This window comes from Anoplopoma fimbria, chromosome 12 (genome assembly GCF_027596085.1).
Source record: "Anoplopoma fimbria isolate UVic2021 breed Golden Eagle Sablefish chromosome 12, Afim_UVic_2022, whole genome shotgun sequence".
NCBI classification, from domain to species: Eukaryota; Metazoa; Chordata; class Actinopteri; order Perciformes; family Anoplopomatidae; genus Anoplopoma; species Anoplopoma fimbria.
The window spans coordinates 15,527,605-15,550,524 of NC_072460.1; the positions used below are offsets into that span (position 1 = coordinate 15,527,605).

General features: G+C 39.5%; 1 protein-coding gene across 1 annotated transcript in view; it reads right to left on the bottom strand.

Moving 5' to 3' along the window:
• The window catches only part of lama5 (laminin, alpha 5), a 95,742-nt gene that overhangs the window by 49,657 nt on the left and 23,165 nt on the right, over window positions 1-22,920 (bottom strand). Inside the window, exons 3-7 of the mRNA XM_054608709.1 lie at window positions 12,363-12,480; window positions 9,868-9,986; window positions 9,163-9,333; window positions 8,581-8,678; window positions 697-812 (exon numbers count right to left, since the gene is read on the bottom strand). Coding sequence (XP_054464684.1) covers window positions 697-812; window positions 8,581-8,678; window positions 9,163-9,333; window positions 9,868-9,986; window positions 12,363-12,480 — 622 coding nt within the window. The remainder of the gene's footprint in view (window positions 1-696; window positions 813-8,580; window positions 8,679-9,162; window positions 9,334-9,867; window positions 9,987-12,362; window positions 12,481-22,920) is intronic.

Genomic DNA, 22,920 nt, shown 5'->3' on the forward strand with positions numbered 1-22,920 from the left:
CCGACCTATAGTGTAACAGCAAAGTCTCTGATTGATGGAGCTCGCTGTTACCATGGAAATGTTTACTGCACCAGTAAACGGCTGGTGGGAGTATGGGCTTATATTACAAAATAGATAACCAAAATGTGTTCCTGAAATTATTTAAGAATTTGAGAATTGCTGAATTTGTTTTCTCTTTCACAAACGGGTTATTTGTGATGATCCAGAGGCAGCAAGTCGCTATTCTCTAGGGTTTATGGGACAACTAGTTCCTTCACTCTTTAGCACCAATATTGCAGGAAAGAAGTATTCAAAATATGCTGATTATATTCCTGCTCATATTCAACCAGACGTCCTGAAGGAATTTTGCTACAGACACAGTTCAGATGTGTGAAAATGATCAAGAAAGTTAACAGCAGCACTGCAGACCATGTGTCTGTTTAGCTTCATTAAATTAAGGCCAACTCATTCTGTTGAACCAACACACAAAAGAAACACATTCCTCTGCAGGGATCACTGATTTAACTATGTGTGTTAGTGTGTGTGTGTGTGTGTGTGTGTGTGTGTGTGTGTGTGTGTGTGTGTGTGTGTGTGTGTGTGTGTGTGTGTGTGTGTGTGTGTGTGTGTGTGTGTGTGTGTGTGACCAAGCATGTGTTATCCACAGATGCTTGTGTGTGCGTGTGCATCAGTGAACACAGTATCATGACTCCTACTCACATTCACACTCATTGGCATGGTAGGTCGTGGCTGGTTTCCACGGTAACTGGTTGTATCCGGCGCAACAATGGTCACAAGACAGGCCGCAGGTGTTGTGCTGACAGTCACACTGTAACCTGTAAACAATAACAATAGCAACAGTATCAGTAAAGAAAACACCAGCTATAGTTTCAAATGACTCACTCACTGTATGCTCTCTCACACTCACACTAAAACACACACACACACACACACACACACACACACACACACACACACACACACACACACACACACACACACACACACACACACACACACACACACACACACACACAATGTACCAATCTCAGCCCAGTGTGCTTTGGGTAAAACATAATTTGAACTTTCCTCAAAAGTTCACATTCCTCTACCTCTTACTCGCTACTGCCACTTCAAAGAGAAAGAGAGATCAGAAAAAGATTGAAAGAGAAAGATTGAAAGAGAGAGAGAGGAAGAGAAAGAGAATAAACAGAAATGAGTAAGGAGGAAATAGACCCCCCCAACAATGAAAGAGTTAATCTTTTTCCTTCATTGACCAGCGGCTGACTGCTTCACCCCAGCTTTTAATCGGATTAGTCTGTAAACCTGCGGCCTGCAGAGTGTGGCCAAAACACAGCAGGGAGGGAGGAAAACCTCTCTTAATGCCATTCTCTCATCTCTCTCACCTCAAGGAGAGACAAACACAGAGGACTGGAGTCACAGGAGGAAGGATATAAATCCATGAACAATCCCCAACAACTACAAATGTTTGATTTAAATCCTTAAAAAGCTATTTACCTAAACAAATATCAAAATATTGAACCCGGCTGCCAGAATAAACAGTTGGCATTGCACATTCCTGCAAACCGCAGGTACGTTGAATCCTAACATGTCTGAACCAAAAATACATTTCATATCAACATTTCGACATACATGTTCAACAACATTATTAACTGCAAACTCCATTACGTTTAGGTTCAGGCAACAGGTCTACTTTGTTAGGTTTAATACAAGGTCATGGTTGAGGTCTAATAAAGCATGTTTCACTTGGTTTCACACAAATAACAATCCCCTGTGTTTGACCTATTCGTCCACCCCAACCTCCAACCCAACGCCGCATTATGCAGACTTCAAATAAACTTGTTTGTGATAGGTTAAAAACAAACTTAATCCTTGAGAAAATACGCAATAATGTTTTGCTGTATGGGACCGGAATTCTTAGGAGAAAAGGATTAAATATGACCCAGCCTGTTGTCAAGATGTGTAATGCACTTATATATATAAGAATATATTCAAAGTATATTCAAAATGAAGACACACAGACTTTATAGTTGTTTAGCCTCGTTTTGTATTAGTTTTGGTCTTTTTTCTGTGGTTGTTTTGCCCCTTTGGTAGTCATCTTGCATCTCTTTGTAGTTATTAGGTGTCTCTGTGTGAGATCTGTTTTTGTTTCTTTGTGATCAGTTTGTGTCTCTCTAAGAAGCAAGAGATAAACCAGGCATATGCAAAAACAAGCAGGATTTTGTTAACAGTGGCTAGTTTAAGTAGTTCCTTTCATGTTTTTGGAGTCGTGAGTTGGTGTTTTTTTTTTTAAATGTTGTAAATAGCACACGGTATATCAAATTAGTTTCCATTTAAAAAGTATTTTAAGTGTTTAAAATGTCTCTTTGAAAGGGCTGCTCTGCTCTGGGAGGTTGTGTTTTTGCACTCTGGTCCCTGCTGATAACGTGTCTGTGTATTGTGTTTCAACAGGCTCATTGTGTTTCCAGCTTTCACTTTTACTATCAGGTCCATTCATTCAGTCTCTCTCTCGCTCACACACCATTTAATTCACAGCTCACTCATGCATCCCTCATCTCACTGGCTCTCCATCCTTCTTTCCTTTCCTCCCTGGTGATCTGCTCTGTTCAAGTGTTTTAGGAAATGACTTTCAATGGACGGTTTCCATTGTAATTCACTACTTCCTGGTTTTGAACGTCAGCTGTGGTCCAGCAGCTTCCTGACCGAAGCAAAGTGAATTTACAGATTAATTACTATATCTAGAGTTTCATATAGTTTTCTTAAGTTTTATATTTAAGTATTTCCTGAACGGCATATTATCTATGTCTGAAAAAGTTAAATTACAGGAACTCTACATTGCTGAAACAACAAAGACACTGGACCAAAATAAAGGCGATTTTTGGGGTCTAAATTGAATAGCTTCCAAGATACAGTTTAGTGACTTTCTGTGGTGCCATCTGGATGGTAGCAATCCATCCAGATGTCCAACAGCCATGTTGTTGATTGTTCAGACAAATAATTGGGCTTTGTAACTGCATATAGTTCTGTAACCTCAAAAGCTGGCAATCAAATAGAATATAATAGTTTATTTATTTATTGGCTGTTCTGTCAACCCTTTAGTGTCATATGTGGAAAAGATCACATTACCGTAAATGAATCTGAGGATGTTTTACTGTGAATTAAACTCTTTCAACTTTGCTTACATTTATCTTTTCTAATCAGTGCTTCAACTCACTTAAGAACGGTACTTCACCCTGAGCAGGACACTCTCTCCATCATAATGCAGTCTGTGTTTCATGGCCTTTAAACCGTTGAGTTTCTCACAGTCATAATCATATCAGCGGCGCAGCTTTAGGTCGAGTTTTAAACACAGACCTCCAGTCAGCAGACCTTCTGTCGCCCAGAACACACCTGCTGGATATACAACGCTAAACAAAGTCCAGCATTGATGTAAGTTCTCAGATCGGCATTCCTTCCCTCTGACACAAAGCAGACAGAGCATCTACAAAAGCTTGATGAGGTCAGGTGGGATTCATTTAAATTCCTCATGCCGTGTTCCAATCAATCCAACACCTGTCTGCATGAAACAAGTCTAAAAATCACTCTAACGGTAACTGTAAGACTCTAGGGATGAAGAATATTTAGAATTTTTTCACAAAGTGTAAACCACATTGCAACAGGATATTAATCCACATTCCTGGACTGTTTAAAATGGATCCCCCTGAATCACATATCTATATCCATTGCAATATCACAAATATAATACTTTAAATGTCAGTGTGATTTAATTTAGTTTAAACAGTTTGACAGGGTTCATGTCTCAGTGATTGCTTTTTCCATTAGTGTCAACTATTCTTTCATGTGTGAAATACCAGCCACAAATTAAACAATACCTCAGTCTATTATTGGGTAAAAGACTAACAGCTGTATCCAAATGGGAAATTCTGTCTGGACTTTTGTCTGATTGTGAATAGCTCTCAGGACAGAAAACTGGTAAATAACTATTTCTTTTTTGCCTAGTATTATATCCTCATCATATTGGATGAATTTGTGAATTATTGTTTTGTCAGTTAACATGGGATGAATTGCAACAGTGTGATACATTTATAACCACTGTTTATGGCTACATGAAAATCTTCATATCCCCTCAGACATATGCAATATCCATTTTTTATTTTTAAATTTTTCTACTTTAACTTATAAGGAAGAATTGGGTCAAACTCAGGACTTTCCCTGGGGAGACCATTGTTCATGTCCTGTGTGAAACCAAAAGTCAACGTATATATATTTGAATTTAAGTAGTCTACATAAATTAAGTTATGTAACAAATGCACTTTTGACCCAAACCATCTCATTTCCTTTACTAATCCTAATAAGTAGTTGCTAACCTAACATGTGTCTGTGGTGGCTGTGTAAGTGCTGCTAGTAAGAGGTTGTGTGGATTTCACATACTTCTGTGAAATCACATTGCACTTATGCCAACACATTTTTTGGGGGAAACCCTGCATAGCTGTACTTCATAATTTATTATAATTTAAACAAAATAGAATTACCCCCTTGTGGTTGTATGCCTCCACCAACCAGTCAAACTGTGGTTGATATTCATGTCTGTCCAAAATGTCATAGTTTTATCCTATTAGACACTTGTTTGAAATTTTCATAATTAGCATAGGAATTCTTGAGTTATGGCGAAAATCATCTGTTTTGATGGCACGGTGACATTCAGATTTATTCGTGGGAAAGTGATCAATATAAGACTTCTCTTCAGTCTCTCAACACTCATTGTAATTCACTTCAATAGTATTTCTGTACTTAAGTCACAAAGGAATTACAAAAAAGCATAGGAACACAACTTATCTTTCTCCGCAGTTCCTTCCTCTTTATGCTTTGTTATTATCCCGACACCCAAAGGAAACTTTTTTTTCTTTTTAACCACACACCCAATCACTAAACACACACATACATCTGAGCGGTGCTAATGATTAACCCAGATGTAGCCTCACCTCTCTGAGCTCTGATCCTGAACTGGAGGTGATGCAGTAAAGTGAAACCAAATGGTGCAGAACAGAACAAGCTATGTGGACATACAATATATACCAAACAGCCAGCTGGCAACTATGTGATCCAACATTATGTCTGCTGCACATACATGGGTACACAATTAGGCAAACATTGTGTTTGACTTATTTATTCTCCTCCCGCTTGTTACATTTTTCCATCAAATGTATTCTAACTTTATTCTAACTATTATATTGAACCATGAACACTTATCATGAGCTGATGTTATTATTACACACTTAACTTTTGTTGTTTATCCACCTGTATCTGGATGTTTGTGTCCAAATGAGTAAAATGATCATAAACTATATAAACTATATTGTACACAATTTGTTTTGTTTTCATCCTGGGCTGCAACTTTTGTAACCAATCTCTCTGCAAAGTCCTCAATGAGGCATTGCACATTAACTCTTACAGTATTTGTAATTTATTTTTCGGGCCCTGCTAAGCGCCATTTAAAATCCTCTGCTTACATTTTCAGTTAAACCTCTGCATTATTATCATGACATCTACTATATAAACAGCCATTCACTGTAAGGACAACACGGCGTACGTCACAAAATGCCTTAACCTTACAAGCAAATACAGTAAAATACAGCTTCAGTGGATTAAAGTGGTGCCCTTTTTACTCTCAGGAGATGAGTATCAATGTGCTTTATTACCATAATCTCCTGAAATCCCTCTAATGCGCTATAATAGGGAGTGAAGCCAGGACTTGCTCAGGTTGACTCTACTGTACATCAGCCTGCAGGCACTCTCTGTTAAGCAGCCATACATTATCATGGCAGTGTAAACACACTCTATCATGTAAATATACACCTCGGCTGCCAGGAAGAGATTAAAGCTCACATGCTATATGGAACTATAAAACTAGAGTCATTAAAAAAGTCTCCTTATAATTTCTTTGAACCTGTAAGTAGTTTGGTGGCATTAACATAAGACAACCAATAGTTTTGCTAAGCCTGGGATGTTTTAATTTGTCATTTTAGATTACTTAACTGGTATTAAGTTAGTTTAAATATGTAAAGAGCATATGAAGAAAGGAGAGCAAATTCTAATATTTTGTACAAAATCAAGGCTTTTCATAAAGTCCTCCTGCCTTTAGCGGAGAAATATGATACACGTCTGGGGGAGAAGATGTGCTTGCACGCAGGCAGATACATGAAAGTATACACACGTCGTCTTACAGTAACTATCGGGGCCCCACCAAAATATTGCAAACACCCATTAAACACACATAGTCCTCTACCCACATCTGTCTCCCACAAACACAGACGGACAGGCAGAGGACATGAGGGTGAGTTGAATTTCAACAGCTTTAGGTCAAACACGCACCTGATAGAGCGACTGAGGCTGAACTCTGCTCTGCTCAGTGTCTAGAAGACACAGACTCAAACACAGATGTCACTTTTTGGAGAATTATTGCAGTCTGCTTTCAGTGTAACAGCAGATCGGAAAGTCTTGCTTGAGGGATTCAACCAGACTGTATTTCAACACCAGCCACATCAACCCATTTTGGGCTGATAATGTAAATCAATATGGTCTTCTGTTGCATATTGTGACTGATATGTCACTCTTGTAATTCAACCTTAATCCAGGTCAGCGTTGCACAGGGTCAGTTAATACAGGAAATTTTCCAAAGGAAGTTAAGCTTGTGAATTTGGGAGATTTTGTGAAGATTTGACTATAAAAACCCTACCTTATAATAATGGACTTATTTGGGGTGACAATACACATAAAAAAACAGTACTCATTCTTATGGCATTTTTTAGTTAAAAGTATGATGAAGTATCATTAAATTGAATTGTAACCATGTACTCTACTGCATTTAGCAGTACACTCTTCACTTTAGCAAACACAATATTTAGTTAACAAGCTTATGACTTAACACCTTCTGCTAGTCTTTGCTAACTAGCTGTGACCATGTGGGATGTAGCTTGAGCATGCTAATTGAAGAGTTTTGATTATCATCCTTCAGTGTAAAACAGTACTTTTATAAATTTGTTGTTGACTTTAAATCCAAATTTTGCACACACCAAACAAATCAATCGGCTTATTTTTCATTTCTATAAAAGGGTGATCACAATTATGTCTGCTTATGATGGGAAAAGGTTTGTTTCTATCTGCATATGATATGTCAATACAGCCTAAGCAGAAAACCCCTGTATTTACATTTTATTTCCGTTATTTCACGTTAATTTCCTTAAATTCCCATCGAAAGTTTCCACCATGAAATGTTGCATTTTTTTTTGTGTAAGATGCTCTTCACCTCTGTATCTCAGTGCTTTTTGCTGAAGATAAATCAAGTGGTCTCCAAGTCCAGATTATTTCGCATTAATATTTACACAAATATATGATCAGTGAAGTAGAGTTATTTATTCTCTTTAGTCCAACATATTGTCGTACACTAGATCGTACACTAGATCGTCCCCCAGATCGACAACTACAGATTTACAGTAGAAAAAAAAAAATAGAGCCAACAGTCTCTCTGTATATACTGTCAAACAAATCACAGCCTAAATATCTTCTGCAGGGTCACAGTGTGAACGCCTCCCAGCAGCAGTATATTCTCCTTCCTGTACATCAAAATATCTGAAAAATCCCAGCGCTCCCTCCCCGTCTCCCTCTCCTCCCACTAAAATTTCTCCCAAATTCCCAAATCAGTCACATGCAACAACATGGAAAGAGCTACATCACCAGCTTTACGAGAGACTGAGACAGAGAGCTAATATTTAAAGGGGGATATGCGATTGTTGTTGCTTATGTGTGTGTGTGTGTGTGTGTGTGTGTGTGTGTGTGTGTGTGTGTGTGTGTGTGTGTGTGTGTGTGTGTGTGTGTGTGTGTGTGTGTGTGGGTGTTTCAAAACAGGTAGACAACCACAAAAAACCTGAACAAACACGCACTAATGTAATCATGCAATACACCAACATATTATTAAATGAAACATATACGGCCCACTTCCACTTCTCATGAAACACCTACACTTATCTGGAATTTCACAGACTCAAACACACACATGCAGACACACACGTACACACACACACATCTACACACGCAGTTCATCCACACACATCAAAACAGGCTCTGTCTTGTTATACTGCTCCAACAAAAACAAATATATATAGGACAGGAAGTTTATTCGTATGGAAGTTTTAATCAGAATTATACACCTTCCTCTCCACCTCCAGCTGTTTGGCTCCCATGAAACTGTATGAACACCCTGAGAAAAACTGAACTTTTTCTACCACTTCCCATCATCCTCCTTTGTCACCTAATACTCATTGCCCTCTGCAGCACACAAACATTTGCATAACAAAATCAAGTCAAAACAATGTTGGTCTGCCACAAGTCTGTGATTCATGACAGTTCAGTCTGACTCACAGATTGTGTGTGTGTGTGTGTGTGTGTGTGTGTGTGTGTGTGTGTGTGTGTGTGTGTGTGTGTGTGTGTGTGTGTGTGTGTGTGTGTGTGTGTGTGTGTGTGTGTGTGTGTGTGGTGTTTTGGTTAATCGACCCTTTGAAGGTCAGGTATCAATTTGTATCTTACTGGTAGGGGTTGTTGGGCTCCTTGGCGTTGCAGGCCTCAGCATGTCCGTTACACACACAGCGTCCTCCGATACTGATGTCTTTGATACTGTAGTAATACTGTAAAATAAAAACAATGTTTTAGTTGAAGGAATATTTTGACATTTTGGGAAATATGATCGGTTGCTTTCCGACCTTAGAGTTGGTGAGAACATCAGACACCAAATAAAGATGATTAGCTTAACACAAAGGCCTGAAACATCAACTCTGAAGCTCACTGATTAAAATGTTACATGTTGTTTGTAAAATGCTGGTAAGCTGATTTTTTTTTTTTATATCCTTTGAACAGATCCAGGTTAACTGCTTCCTGTTTCATTTTCTAATGGAAAGACTGGTAACACTTTATATAACATCCATGTCTATAATGCATTATAAAACCTACTTATAATGCCTTATGATCTGCTTATATCATCAGTGCTGAAAGTCTGGAGCAACAAACTGGAATAAAAGTTGCAATAAAGGAAGTTTTATTCTCTTTCCATCAGTCATTATTTGAAAGAATATGGTATTAATAAAGCATTCCTAATTGGTTGAATTGCGTTACCCTGCGGGTGACAGTGGGGTCACGGAGCGCCTTTCCCATCAGGTGTCCCAGCAGCGTGTTGGTTCTCAAGAAGCGAAGCCTGATGTTGGTGGCCTTGGTGAAGTCCCTCAGTACTGGTGAGTAGGAGAAGTTCAGGGCCCCGGGCCGACCGTTCACCAAGGACACCACAACCTGGAGGAGGAGGACAGACTCTGGTTATCAGCTGACCAACAGGTGTGGAAATATAAACATTACAGTCTGGGAAAGTCCTGCAATCTTCAAAAGGGATGATATCCACCAAATCATATTCACAATTTGATATCATGGCCCCAGAAAAAAATGTTGGTTTTCATTCTGTATTGCATGATAATAGTGCAGGGTTGTTTTCCTGGAGTAAACTTAATATGTTTGTGAAAATATGCTTATTTTAAATACAGTGTACCATCATGTCATTCTTTTGTAGAATTTTAAAAAATAAATGGAAAAATAGACTTTTGGCACATTTACAGTAAGGGCTGGGTGATAAGTCAATATGATGATTTATCGTCTTTGGAATTACACTGGATTCGTATCGTGGCAATATCATGTATAAAGATATTATAATACACAATTACGTCTATGACCAACGTTTTCTGTGTATCAACTAATAAATAAGCTGACTAATTGTTCAGCTCTACAGCTGTGGACCAAGTAATTAAATTACATTATACACAAACACACACTCACCTCTCCATTCTCCAGTGGGACGATACGGGAGTATTCGGTGGTGCAGACGATGTCGTTATCATTGCTGATCCTCTCAATGGTCCTCTGTCCAAAACGCTCAATACAGTCTCTCTTGGAGGCTACATACACACAAACACACACACACACACACACACACACACACACACACACACACACACACACACACACACACACACACACACACACACACACACACAAGCATACACACACACAAAATAGAGAAAGGGGGGAGAGAAAAGAAAACCGTCACCAATCCCAACCACATTTGCAAACGTGTTAAACATGAGGAATGTGAATCATCTTGAGGCATTTTAATGATGTGTCTCGGTGTGATAATTAAAGGAGGGTCCAAGTTTGATGGAGGTGTATATTTAAGTTCTCCTTTGGTTCTACTTAAATATACCTCAGCAGCCTTTTCAACAGCTGGAATGTCATCAATAATCATCAGCTTCCAACTACAACCCTAATTCTGTATGACTCTCTTTAAGGCTTAGCTACTTTAAAACCAACTCTGATCTAAATCAATTTAAATCCAAAGACTACTGATTTACCGATACCTATTTAATAATCAATTCCTCATTTAAGATATAAAAATACTAATCAGAAGCAATCTCATAATTGAATCTAATAAGGGCATGTATATAACCTATTTGTAAACACATATGCATGACAGCAAGATATTTTCCCTGATTGATAGGTCATAAGCTGTTAAAACTGCTGTGCTTGTATCCGACACATACTTAGTCAGTTATTTAGCTCCATTAAAAAGTGTGTGACCAAATGAACCCAGCTACAGGTGTTTAAGCACCCAAAAAGGTTGGTTGAATCTCAATGATATCTAATCTCTGTTCATCTTATTTAATTCCATCGCATCATTTATATGTTAGCATGTGTTGTTTTGGTTTTAAAGAAACGAACCTCTGCCTTTTACGAATAATCAAACTGTAAGTGTGTCTGACAGTTTGAGATTTCAGCTTGTTTTAGTCACATTATTTCTTTATGAAGTTATATTCCTTTCACTTTATCTCAGATGTGACCTTGACGCAGAGGAAGAATGAAAGTCCACGAAAGCAAGACAAAGAAGAGGAGGCAAGGTTGATTTTATAATGACACAATGTCACATCCAACCTTACCTCCAACATCTACAGCAGTTCAAAAAGTTTAAAAACAGCCCTGAGATCACCAGCTAAACTCCTCTTCGCTTGGCTGCCGCCTTTGACCTTCAGTCAGAAGCTCCGCTGGGAGGTGGAGAGCTCTGTGCTCAGCAGCAAGTTAGCCTGAATGCTCCGCCGGTCCCCACTGGGAGCCAACAGCGAGAACCAGAACCAGGACTCTCAGACCCTGCTGCAGTAAAAAGGGACACTGGTGTTCTAAAAAAACTACCGCTTTTGTCCACATGGCCCGCCAAGCTCAACACAAATAAAAAGTTCCCCATATAGTAGCGGTGAGGAGGGGATATCACAATCGGCCCTGTTCTGGCTCGATTCATATAAGGGGACTGAATGCTTAGATTTTGGGGGTGCATACTTTATTTAAGATCCAGTTAGCAGCACTGAGGTCAGCTGTCAATGTCCAGTGTCTGTCAATGGCTCATCGCTTGTCATAGGTCTGGGAACCAGATGTGCCATATTTAGGAAGCCTCTGGGCCAAGAACATTTAGCTACCTGGGAAAATTATAACACAGCGTTGGCTGGCAGAAATAGTTGAAAAATGTCATTGAAGCCTTATTTATCCAAAACACTGTCACTTGAAACTTGTCAATATCAAGACCGCTTTTAGCTGCATGTAACTTTCGAGTAGAGGGAATTTTAAGAGCTTAAACGAGTCGCAGGTTCTTGATCTGGTGTGGAGAGCATTAAATAAACAGACATTGAGTCCCTCTGAGTATACTGGTATAAAGTATGCATGCAGTAACGTCTTCACCAGCAATCAGAGAACAAGCTATGGTGAACTCCCGGTTTTTAAGTTGACCGACTTCATCTTAAAGAATTCCAGGGTAAAGATGGCTATCAAACAGAGATTTAATTTCCCTTGCATCTTGGTACACCTGGAGCAGCTTTCAATAATCCAAATGAATGAGTAGACGGATGAGGCAGACCCAAACCCCCTCTGTCTCTTTCTCTTCTACTCAGGTGAACATCAAGCTGTGACCTGTTGGCAGACATGCCTGGAATTCCCCTACAGCCCACCTGGACTGACAGCTGCCACAGCCAATCAGCTAGCAGCTCTATGATGTAATGCCCCCCCTCCTCCAAGCTGACCGACAAACTAACGAACCAATCAGCCCCTCTGCCCTCGGGGCTGCTGTTAAACTCTGAGATTAGAGGGAGAATTAAATCCAACCCTGGGGGAGGTTAGGAAAGCATGAAGGGATACTGATGGAATCTGACTCTGGTTGCTTCTTATGACCAAACACCTGGAGTCACACACGTATGCATGCATTATATAGGTGAATTTATATGTGCAATACTTACAAGCAAAGTACTGCCAGGGTTGGTAGGTCTGACCAAAGTCGACGGATCTCTCCAGAACCCAAAGGTCCGGACGGGGAGAGTTAGCGAACTTAATCAACACGTAGGCAACATGGAAGAGCTGCAGAGACACAGAGAAGAAGGCATTCACGTTATTCAAACATTCAAACTTATTCAAAATACAAGATGATGAGAAGACATTATTTATAACTGCAACATTGCAAATTACTCTAAAGTAAAAAAAAAATACAACCACGGCATCTGAAAAGAAATAAAAGGAAAGGATAGACAAGTAAGTAAAGAGGTAAAAAGAAAAAAAAGGGAAAAAAAGGAAGGGATATTAAATTAATTGAAATAAAAGGGAATAAAACTGGAAAAAAGAATGTAATGGGATTGAAAGAGGAGAAAACAAACAAATTAAACCCTTGTGGTCAAAAGCGGAAAAGCGAGCTGGCAGCTTCTAAGAGAAGCAGTTGTTGTTCAACAGTTGACCTGTGAAACCAACTACAGTGCATCTGATCTGTTATGTCGTGTTACATGTTAAGCTACGAGGTATTATCAAAAAACTGATTCTTGTCAGTAATGAGCACCAGGTGCTATTCAATCACGCTCTCAGGTTTCAGCCCAGCGCTCCGGCTGTCTGCAGCCTCTTCTCTTTCACTTGTCATCCCTCACTCATTTCCTGAAAAGGCCCTGAAGCTCGTTAGACGACGATGACAAACTGCTCTCATGGGCAAAGAGAAGTTCAGCTGCACTGTTTTGTCTGTCAGACCTTGAAACAGAACACACTGAAATAACAAGATGACGCACATAAGAATCTAGCAACTAATCACATTTAATTTTTACACATCCTCTGTGTAGGTGTGTGTGTGTGTGTGTGTGTGTGTGTGTGTGTGTGTGTGTGTGTGTGTGTGTGTGTGTGTGTGTGTGTGTGTGTGTGTGTGTGTGTGTGTGTGTGTTGATAGCGCCTTTTTAAATGTAGCATATGACGATTTAAAGTTTATTTAAATCTGCAATTAAATTGTAATTATTCACAAAGTTGTCTCTCTTGGGTTTTGTACTTGTTTGTTTCCATCAATAAACAAGCCTTTGTAATGGCTCAAAAACGACTTTTTCAATCTGAGCATCAGCAGATTATGCACGATAAGTCAGGCATGCTACAAGTTGAATAAATCTCCATTGTTATTATCTTCGCCCTTATTGTGATACTCTTAATTTCTTCAGAGGTGAAGACAACACACACACACACACACACACACACACACACACACACACACACACACACACACACACACACACACACACACACACACACATACACACACACACACACAGCATGCAAAGACATTGACGAACTTACACAGAAAGACCTGCAAGAACTAGTACTATCACTGTGGAATGCTAGAAGTGTATGTGTTGCAGGCTCATGAATGAGAGAGGAGGAGGATGGAGGGATGGAGGAGGAGGAGGACATGTCATCTCAGTTGACAGAAGAGACTCATGTTCATCCATCCATCTCCATCTGTCCAACCACTCATACTCTGTTGCTGCAAACCCAAGGACCACTGGGAACTTTGTCTGTATCATAATATTACAACACTGCAACTGTCAAAACATGATTTACAACATTACTCAAACATGAAATCAAAGAAAACTCAGACTGCAACTCTGTGTTTTTATGTGATTAAAACTCTAAAAATGGGAATATGCATTAAATTCCTCCACTCTGGTCACATTTGTTGTTTTTTAATTTGGTATCCAGAACTATCTGTCAACATGTATAGAAAGAAAGAAGTCATAAGAGACTTTAAAATGCACTTTGTTATGGAAGACATATGAGCACATATGAAGCTCAGTCTGCTGTTCATTTGTACACACACACTGTGTGTGTGTGTGTGTGTGTGTGTGTGTGTGTGTGTGTGTGTGTGTGTGTGTGTGTGTGTGTGTGTGTGTGTGTGTGTGTGTGTGTGTGTGTGTGTGTGTGTGTGTGTGTGTCTGAATGAGATCTAAAAAGGACAGGAAACAGAAAGCGTGGCCTCTGCACATCCCTCGGGGCCAAAGACGTTGGAGGACAAATCCAGAAACATTCCTCTGATTCCAGGGTTAACTATTGACCAGCTCAGGGAGCTACCTGAAGTTCAGAGCGAATCCTTTGAACCAAAGACTTCTAACTGAAAACACACGACTGAACATGCAGAGATCAGGTGAGCTGCTTTGAACTTCAGACGATTGAAAATGGTATGAAGCTGAATGAAAAATCACCTCCAACATTATTCATATAGTCTTTGATTCTGAAGGCAACAATCGACTTTAATTAAATTTGTAGGTCTTGTCACCAAACGTATCCCTACATCTAAGATTTCTCATGCATGAATGAATGAACTTCAGCCAAATCCCTATATAAAACGGGCTCAACAAATCTTAATGAACTGGAAAGATCACAAACCATCCTGCTTTGCGATAATTGGCCATTGGCCACGTAGAGGCCATAGTGTGTGAATCATAAGTAGTGTATTGTTCTTTATTTTAAATGTATTATAAAATTGTAATGCTGCTAGTAATCAATTTTATTAAATGTAGCACTCATCTAGTTCTGTCCTTTTATTTTTGTAAAAGTAACGGAATAGAGTTAGTTTAAAACAAAATCCTAATTACAAAACATAGCTCAATGTAGTCCGTTACACCCCGATATACAGAAACTGTATTGATATTTCTCTCAGCAGTCATAACTTAAAAATATATTTTTTGCAGTCTTTGTCAATCAGGATGAACGTTGCAGAGCCAGATATGTGATTGGCTGTTGCTTTGGTGAGACAGTCACATCACTGACTACGACCTGCTAAAGCTGAGGTTTAACAATGCATTATTCAACAATTTCATTAATTTAAGTTGTCATATGATTATCCATTTCATGAATCATTTATCCATAATGAAAGAGGATCAGTGGTGAAAAATAATCATAAATTGCAGCTCTTATAGGAAAAGTAGCGTTGATTTTTCAAATCAAAAACTGTTAACCCAGTAGTTTAAGATAGAGGTGACTAAAAGTGGTTACCCTGTGTAATCTAGCACTACTCAATCTCTTTCGCTCTCTCTCAGCTGTCTGTCTCCAGCACTCGGTGGGAGTCAGTCTGTTGCCTGGTCCACACACACACACACACACACACACACACACACACACACACACACACACACACACACACACACACACACACACACACACACACACACACACACACACACACACACACACACACACTAAATCACACAATTACAACAAAAGGTTTTGCTGACCCCTTTTCCTCCAACAAACACACACCCCTCTACAGGATTTATGGATTAGTGGCGGCCTCCCAGGTCAGCCTGTCTGAATTGCCTGTCAATCCCATCAATTACCGTAGTTACCGTAGCAACGGGCAGCTAGCAACAGGTCGAACTATTGGGCGAGGGAAACTTCCCTTTTTCTTCGATCTAGTACTGAACTATTACTGAAAAGGGAACAAAAATGCTACTTATTTTTCTCAATAAAGTGACTTGTATTGAGGCTCAAGCCCCTTTTTGACCTCTTTATATCTAAGAGTTTGAGCTCACTGTCTCATCGTACTAAAAGAGATGTTTTGATAGTTTAGAAATGTCAAAATGTAAATTATAAATATAAATTCACGCTAAAGATGCTGTCTGAATGCATATGTATACTGTGTATATGTCTAAGAAATGTGTGTGCGTATGTGTGTCTGGCCCCTAGGTAGTTTAATAATTGTACACATTCCTCTGTGGCACCACATTCCTGGTTCAAAGTAACCATGGAGATAAACACAATAAAATGACAGAGGGAAAGATGGGGGGATGAAGGATGGAGGGATGAAGGATGGAGGGGTGAAAGAGGGAGGAGACGCTACAACATGTACAAACACTGTAGAGTGAGAGCGATAAGCGCGAACACATCAGGTGTAAATGTCACCTGTTGAGACAAAGTCAAAGCTTTGGTCATAAACCTTTTATGAAGAAGAAAATGTGGCTGCATCCACATGGTGCACAACCTTATGTGCAGATATACATATAGTATATATTATCATCTACAGATCGTACTTTGATCATTGATTAACCGTTAATGTAATCTTTTTAGCAAAAATACCAAAAATTCCTTGGTTCCCACTCCTTAAATGATGATGTTTGCTGGTCTTCTTAGTCTCCAATAACTTGAAATTGAATATATTTTGGATCAGGGCAGTTGGTCAAACAAATTGCATATGAAGACTTCCGCTCTGTCTGTGGGAAAACTCTGACTGACACCTGCCAGAATTTTAATACCTCAATTAATTGTAAAATCATGGTCAGACTTGTCAAAAATCTAAATAATCGGTTATTGTATTGTAGAAGTATTCTTATGCATACACCTCATAAACTAGAAAACAAAGTAAGTATGAGATACTTAATGCAAAGATTAAAGATGAATTGCCTGACTGTAAAACAAAGCACCGAGATAATGCTGAATAATTCTCTGATTTACTATTCCACTCAAACGCATCCTTTCTTTAGGGTAAATATCGAGTTTATTTGATTTCTTTCATATCCAAATGTCTCCAATTCCATGGGATCCAATGTTAAGAGATGATAAAGATCTAACGGCTGTGAATCCAACATCTGGATGGCCGTCAAAATCAAATCAACTGGACTCTGTTGGGCGGCTGCAGTAATCTAAATGAAATCAGAATGTAATCTTCATTTTTGAGATTAGTATGATTACTGGAATAATTCTAATCAATGTGAATAAATCGTGAGTGAGGAATGAGGTGTGATCCAAGAAAGAAAGAAAATGTGTGTGTCTTATGGCATCTTCCTGGATCCCAAACCCAAAAGTACTGGATTTGAGGAGCGACAACCAGCAAATGATTGTTATGATAAGTTGTTACATGAATTGAAAAAAATAACTGATGAGAATTGCCAGATGTCAGTCAGTTCAAATTCAAGCCCTAATTCAAACAAGATGGAATTGAAATGGACTGGAATTAATCCAAACTGGCCTTTCAAAGTTTCCTTCCCTGGAGAAAAGGCTCTTTAATCAGAGCTCCCCTGATGCAACAGTGACACCAACTACATGATCTGACATCACACAGCACCAACAGATGTTCGGGTGTGTATGTGTGTGTGTCCGTGTGTGTGTGAAGGGAAGTGTGTGAGATATTTCTTTACAGTAAGCCAGGCGGATGGGCAGATTATTCTGGCGTCTTGTGGGCGTCAGGAGAGAGAATGAGAGTGTGTTTGTGAGAGAGAGTGAGAGCTTGATAAAAGACAGGACGAAGGAAATATTGGCAGAGTTGTAAAGTAGAGCCGGAGCTGTCGGGATATGGAAGAGAGTTAAAGGACCATTCCATGGTCATAAGCGCTTCTGCTTGTCTCCTGCATCCCCTAACTCGCTTTGTTAGAAGGTATTGAGGGAGACATATGCAGCCGGCAGCTGCTGAATGGGCTGCAAAGTAATCGCTCAGAGCCTCTCTTCAATAACCTAAAATTACCGTTTAAGAAAAGAGTAGTTATTCTTATGAAGCATGTCAAAATATATACATTTCCCACAGGTCATGTTTTTGATGATCAACTTGGTATCTGATAACATCTGGCAAATGTTACAACTCTGCTAAAAGGATTAGCCGAACATTATTTTAATCATTAAAGTCACTTTTTAAGGAAAAATGCAGAACAACCACCATTTCGAGCTTCTTAAATGTGAGAAACGGCTGCGCTTTCTCTGTTTTTAATCTTGATTATTTTTTTGGGGGGGGGTTGGAAAGTTGGTTGGACAAAACTAGCAAATTGCCTTCATGGATTGTAGGAATTGCAAACATAAAACCTAAATGCAAAAATGATTGACCCTGTCCTTTTGAAACAATAATCCTTCCATTCAATCCGTTTCCACTGACTCTTCTTGTTATCTGTCAGTCAATGTGTAATCTGTCTCACTCTGTCTCTGCTTACAAATCCAGTGGTGCCAGACTGAGGAGCAGCTGGTTTATCACACACACACACACACACACACACACCATCTCCAATAGAAGAAGAAGAAGTGAAAAGTTGATTCACGTCTTCTATCAGTGTATCTGCCGCTCTGGATAGACAGCAACTGCTCTGTGTGTGTGAGTGCATGTGTGTGTGTGTGTGTGTGTGTGTGTGTGTGTGTGTGTGTGTGTGTGTGTGTGTGTGTGTGTGTGTGTGTGTGTGTGTGTGTGTGTGTGTGTGTGTGTGTGTGTGTGTGTGTGTGTGTGCATGAGAGCGTTTCCCAGGGAGGGAAGGTTCATTCTTCACATTCCAGGTTTCTAAGTATCTTTCTTGTACCTCTCTTTGCTTCCTAATCCTCCCTGAACATGTACTCATCTATCTCGCTTTCTCACTTCCTTCCTCACTCTCTCTCTCTTTTCCTTTCGTTCCAACACACTTTTAGGATCATGTTCAGAGCAGCTTGTGATCACAATGCCCTGACAGATGTGAAAAAAGGAATGGATAGGTTCTATGTCATGCATTTAAGGGCGTTCTCACTCCTGTGAAAGTCTGGACCTAGATTTGTGTTTTTGTTATATTTTATCGTTTGATCCGGGTAGTTTTGGTTTCACAGCGCAATAAACCCTTTTACAGTTTAAAAACAATGACTTACATAAGAGTTTGCGGAATGCAATAGTACTCGGTCCCGGGGAAGTTTCACACCTGTAATTTTGGTTTGGATCAAACAGAAAAGTCTGAAAGTCTGGACCAAACGAGGCAGGTGTAAAACGGACCGCTTTACTGGCAAACAAAGATGTTGCAAAAGGTCCCTTTCAAAGAGAATTGTTGCAGCTATTAAGCTTGCAATGTCAAGTGAAATTTCCAGTGTAGTCCACACATTTTAAATGAACATTATCATCCCCACTTCCATGGAGGAACACACAAAAAAAAGAGTAAAGTTGGTTAACGACTGGCTCATAATGTGTGCATGTGCCATTAGAAGAAGGAAGAAACCAACAAGTTGTCCAACCCAAATTTTGTTGTATGAATTTTTGCATGGAAGAGGAAATTAATTTCTATATCTTTCTCTCTCTGTCTCTCTGTGTCTCTCAGTGTCTCTCTCTCTCTCTCCAGGGGTTCGGGAATGTCCATCTACTCTTCCTTTAGGATCCCAGGGCAGAATTCCTGACAAAGATTCCTGGGGGAACACTCTGTTGGCTCTTCTTAGATTTCAGTGAGAACATTTTCTGACGGTTTCGGGTTTCGCAGTTTAAAACAAGATGCCTCTTGTGGAATTACGAGGACTGAAAACGATACTGTGTCTATCAAAGCAGACAGAGGCTTTGACTTTTCCACTGTTGAGTGATTTATCCTCCAACACAAGTGAGAAGCTCAAAGGGGCTTGGCGGGAAGGAGCTCAATACGCTCGGACTAGTTGGCACGAAGTGTCATCTGAAAGTTTAACATCATCTGAATGATACTCGATGACAGGGTGAAAAGCCCGCTATGTTACATGAAGGAAAGATGTGGTGAACTGTATAAATGGGTATATAATAATATAACAGTGTATGAACATCTCTTAAAAGGTACCCAATCGCTTGGTAAAGTAAGTGTGATTGTAACAATGTTGGTTTTGGAAAACTGTCAAAAATTGTGAGTAGCACTTTATTTCACAACACTAGTGCCAATCTTTGACAGTTGTCGGTTGTTGCAACTGTTTTTTTAAATCATAAGTTTGATTTGCGTCAAGGTTTTGATAGTCATGGGATAATAAGAAACATCTGTGGCGAATGATGCGGATCAAAAACAACCAGCTTTTTTCATCGTTCAGCCGAAGTTTTATCCCATTTGCAGGCTAACACGAGTCTACTACTGTATTTACCATATTAACTGAGGACTTACAGTCCTGACAGATAAATGCACAAATGTAACCTTTAAAAGACAGCGATGAGCCTCGTCTGTATTTGGTTAGCCCCAGGCCAAGGGTGTGGATATCTCACATTTACAGCTGCAATAGTCAAATTTAGCTCAAAGCCAACTCACCTGTAAAGCATCCCGTAAATATCTGCTGCTGGGATTTAAACTGAGAGAAATAAAATGGACTCAAATGTATTACTTTAAAAACCAAACGTTGACAACTTATTATCTGTCACTGAGTAAAGCTGTCGTCTTCTTACCAAGATAGAAAAAGGTGTCACCTTAAAGTACACATTATCAACACACCTGCAAATGAACGCTAGAGAATCCCAACCAACACTAGAGAACACTTAGAGAACTGTACCTAATAACAGCCTGCATGTTCACAATAACCACCTTAATATTCCACTGCCGGTTTTCCAGATGGCTTTTTGCTGCCCAGAGGCTGAAGATGAGCATAGACAACCCACACCTTCACACCTTTAACACCTTTACATTCATGCAGCCGGCCCATACACGCTCAGCCAATGATCTCAGTGTTTCGAAAACACCCCAGAAATGTTAAAGATTACACACTCTGTCTTTATCTTTCCATCTCCACATTGGTTTACACAGTGTTAAAAAAAGTCTGCACAATGCACATGCCAATGTCTCTGACATGTCAGAGCATGAAAAGAAAAGCTGGGTTAAGACTCGGTGATGAGTTGCATTCTAGGGACGTCAAGTGGTGGAATTACTGACTTCCCTCTGGAAAAAAATTGAATGGCATGAACAATCAAGATAAGATTTATTGTTGGAAAGCTGAGCAGCATTTCAACCAAAATCCAGCAATTTTCTTTTAGGCCTCATATTATGTTAAATACTACAGAAATGTGTCAATCAAAAAAGACAAACTGGATAACTTTTCTACAAACTTCCATATCTCATGATTGGAACTACTGAGATACTTTTCTTTGCCCTGGATATGTCTTTTATCTCTTAACTCAACTCAATGTCTTAATCAAAAGACATTAAAAACATAGTTACTTGAGAAGAATCACCACTGGTGCAAAAAAAAGACAGAATAGGTACTAGAAGCAAAACTACTATTGCACTTGTAAATGCTCTCAGCTAAATAGCCAGATGAGGAACACTAGCATAACATCAGCTGTTGCATACAGGACAGAATTAAAGATCTATCAACAATATCTCATCCGTGTCTCTCCGCTGTTTTTTCCAAACTAGACAACTAGAGCATTCTGGGTATTTAAGACGTACCGTCTATGTAAGTACACAAGACTAAAGAGGAGAAGAGGGTGACAGCTGAGAGGGGAGACAATGAGAAGAGTGGTCAAGATAGTGAGAAAAGAAAAGCAGACGTGAAGATGATAGGAGAAGAAGGACGGGAAGAGAGATAAGAGATTAGAGATGTACTCCCATCATGGAAATACGGAGTGAAGCTTCTTCTTAGAGAATATTTATCAGTGCAGACAAGGAAGAAGGAGGAAGGGAGGGTGGAAGGGAAGGAAAGGAGGGGGAGGGAAAAGAAGGGTGAAAAGTGAGGAAGAACGATGACACCTCCACTGCTACTGTTTTAGTCTTCACTAAAAAGTTTAGTTTTATGCATTTTGTTGTATCTGTATTGTTCATTTATTGGACAGACTTTTGGCACCGGGTGGTCAAAACAAGATGATTTTCAAGTTTGCCATCTTCACATACTAATTAAAGTCTTGCAAAAACATAAACTAAAACTAAAAGATAATTCATATGGAATCTCATATGTTCTGTGTTACACAGTACATTTTGTTGCATAGCTTTCAAAGCATACACAGTATTTTAAGGTCATATCTCAGTTTATTTTAACTACCTTTGGAACAAACCATGCCATTCTGACTGCACATGGATGAGGAATAAAATGATTACATGAATCTTGGTGCCATTTGAGTTATTTTCTTTAATCGTCTTGAAACAACCCGAATAAAGCTGCTAATGCTCAGATAAACAGAGCGAGAAGCTGAAAGGATAAGAAAACGAGGAAGATGATGGAAGAGCAGTGAAGAGTGGAATCAAAGTGTCGAGGAGGGAGGTGAAACAGGCAGAAGAGGTCCTGGAGGGACAGTTTATCCTCAGGGTTCTTCTATAGATTGATGCCATGTTCCACGGCTCTGTCTGACAGTTCTACATCCCCCAGGATGTGGAAACTCCTGCACAGTGTTCGTGTGTGTGTCTTGTATTTCCATTGTTGTGTGTTTTAGACCTTGGGATTGAAAACATTGATGAAAAGTGAGGACATTTTGTCCGCTACTTGCCTCACAGACAAATTCCTTGTATGACAAAAACATATTTGGCAAACAGATGATTGTGAGTCTTCAAATAGCTGTTTGTAGGTTAAAACTTGTTTTTAGGGTTTAAATTATACTGTATAGGCCTGTGTTCATACTAGAAAATAACTAGTTTGTACAACTTGCCTTGATGCTGGTCCAGGACTAAAGGACTGTGGGTCTAAAGGAGGTGAGAAACACAGGATTTAGACATTCCAGGACGAATTACCCTCATCATGTCCTCAACTATTAGCATCACCCCCCGTCTCTCTTTCTCCAACACCACTGTTCACACTGAGGCTTCACTTTCCTAAACACAAAGTCTGCCTCACTCAGACTTGCAGACTGGTATTCAGACTCTAAATAATTTT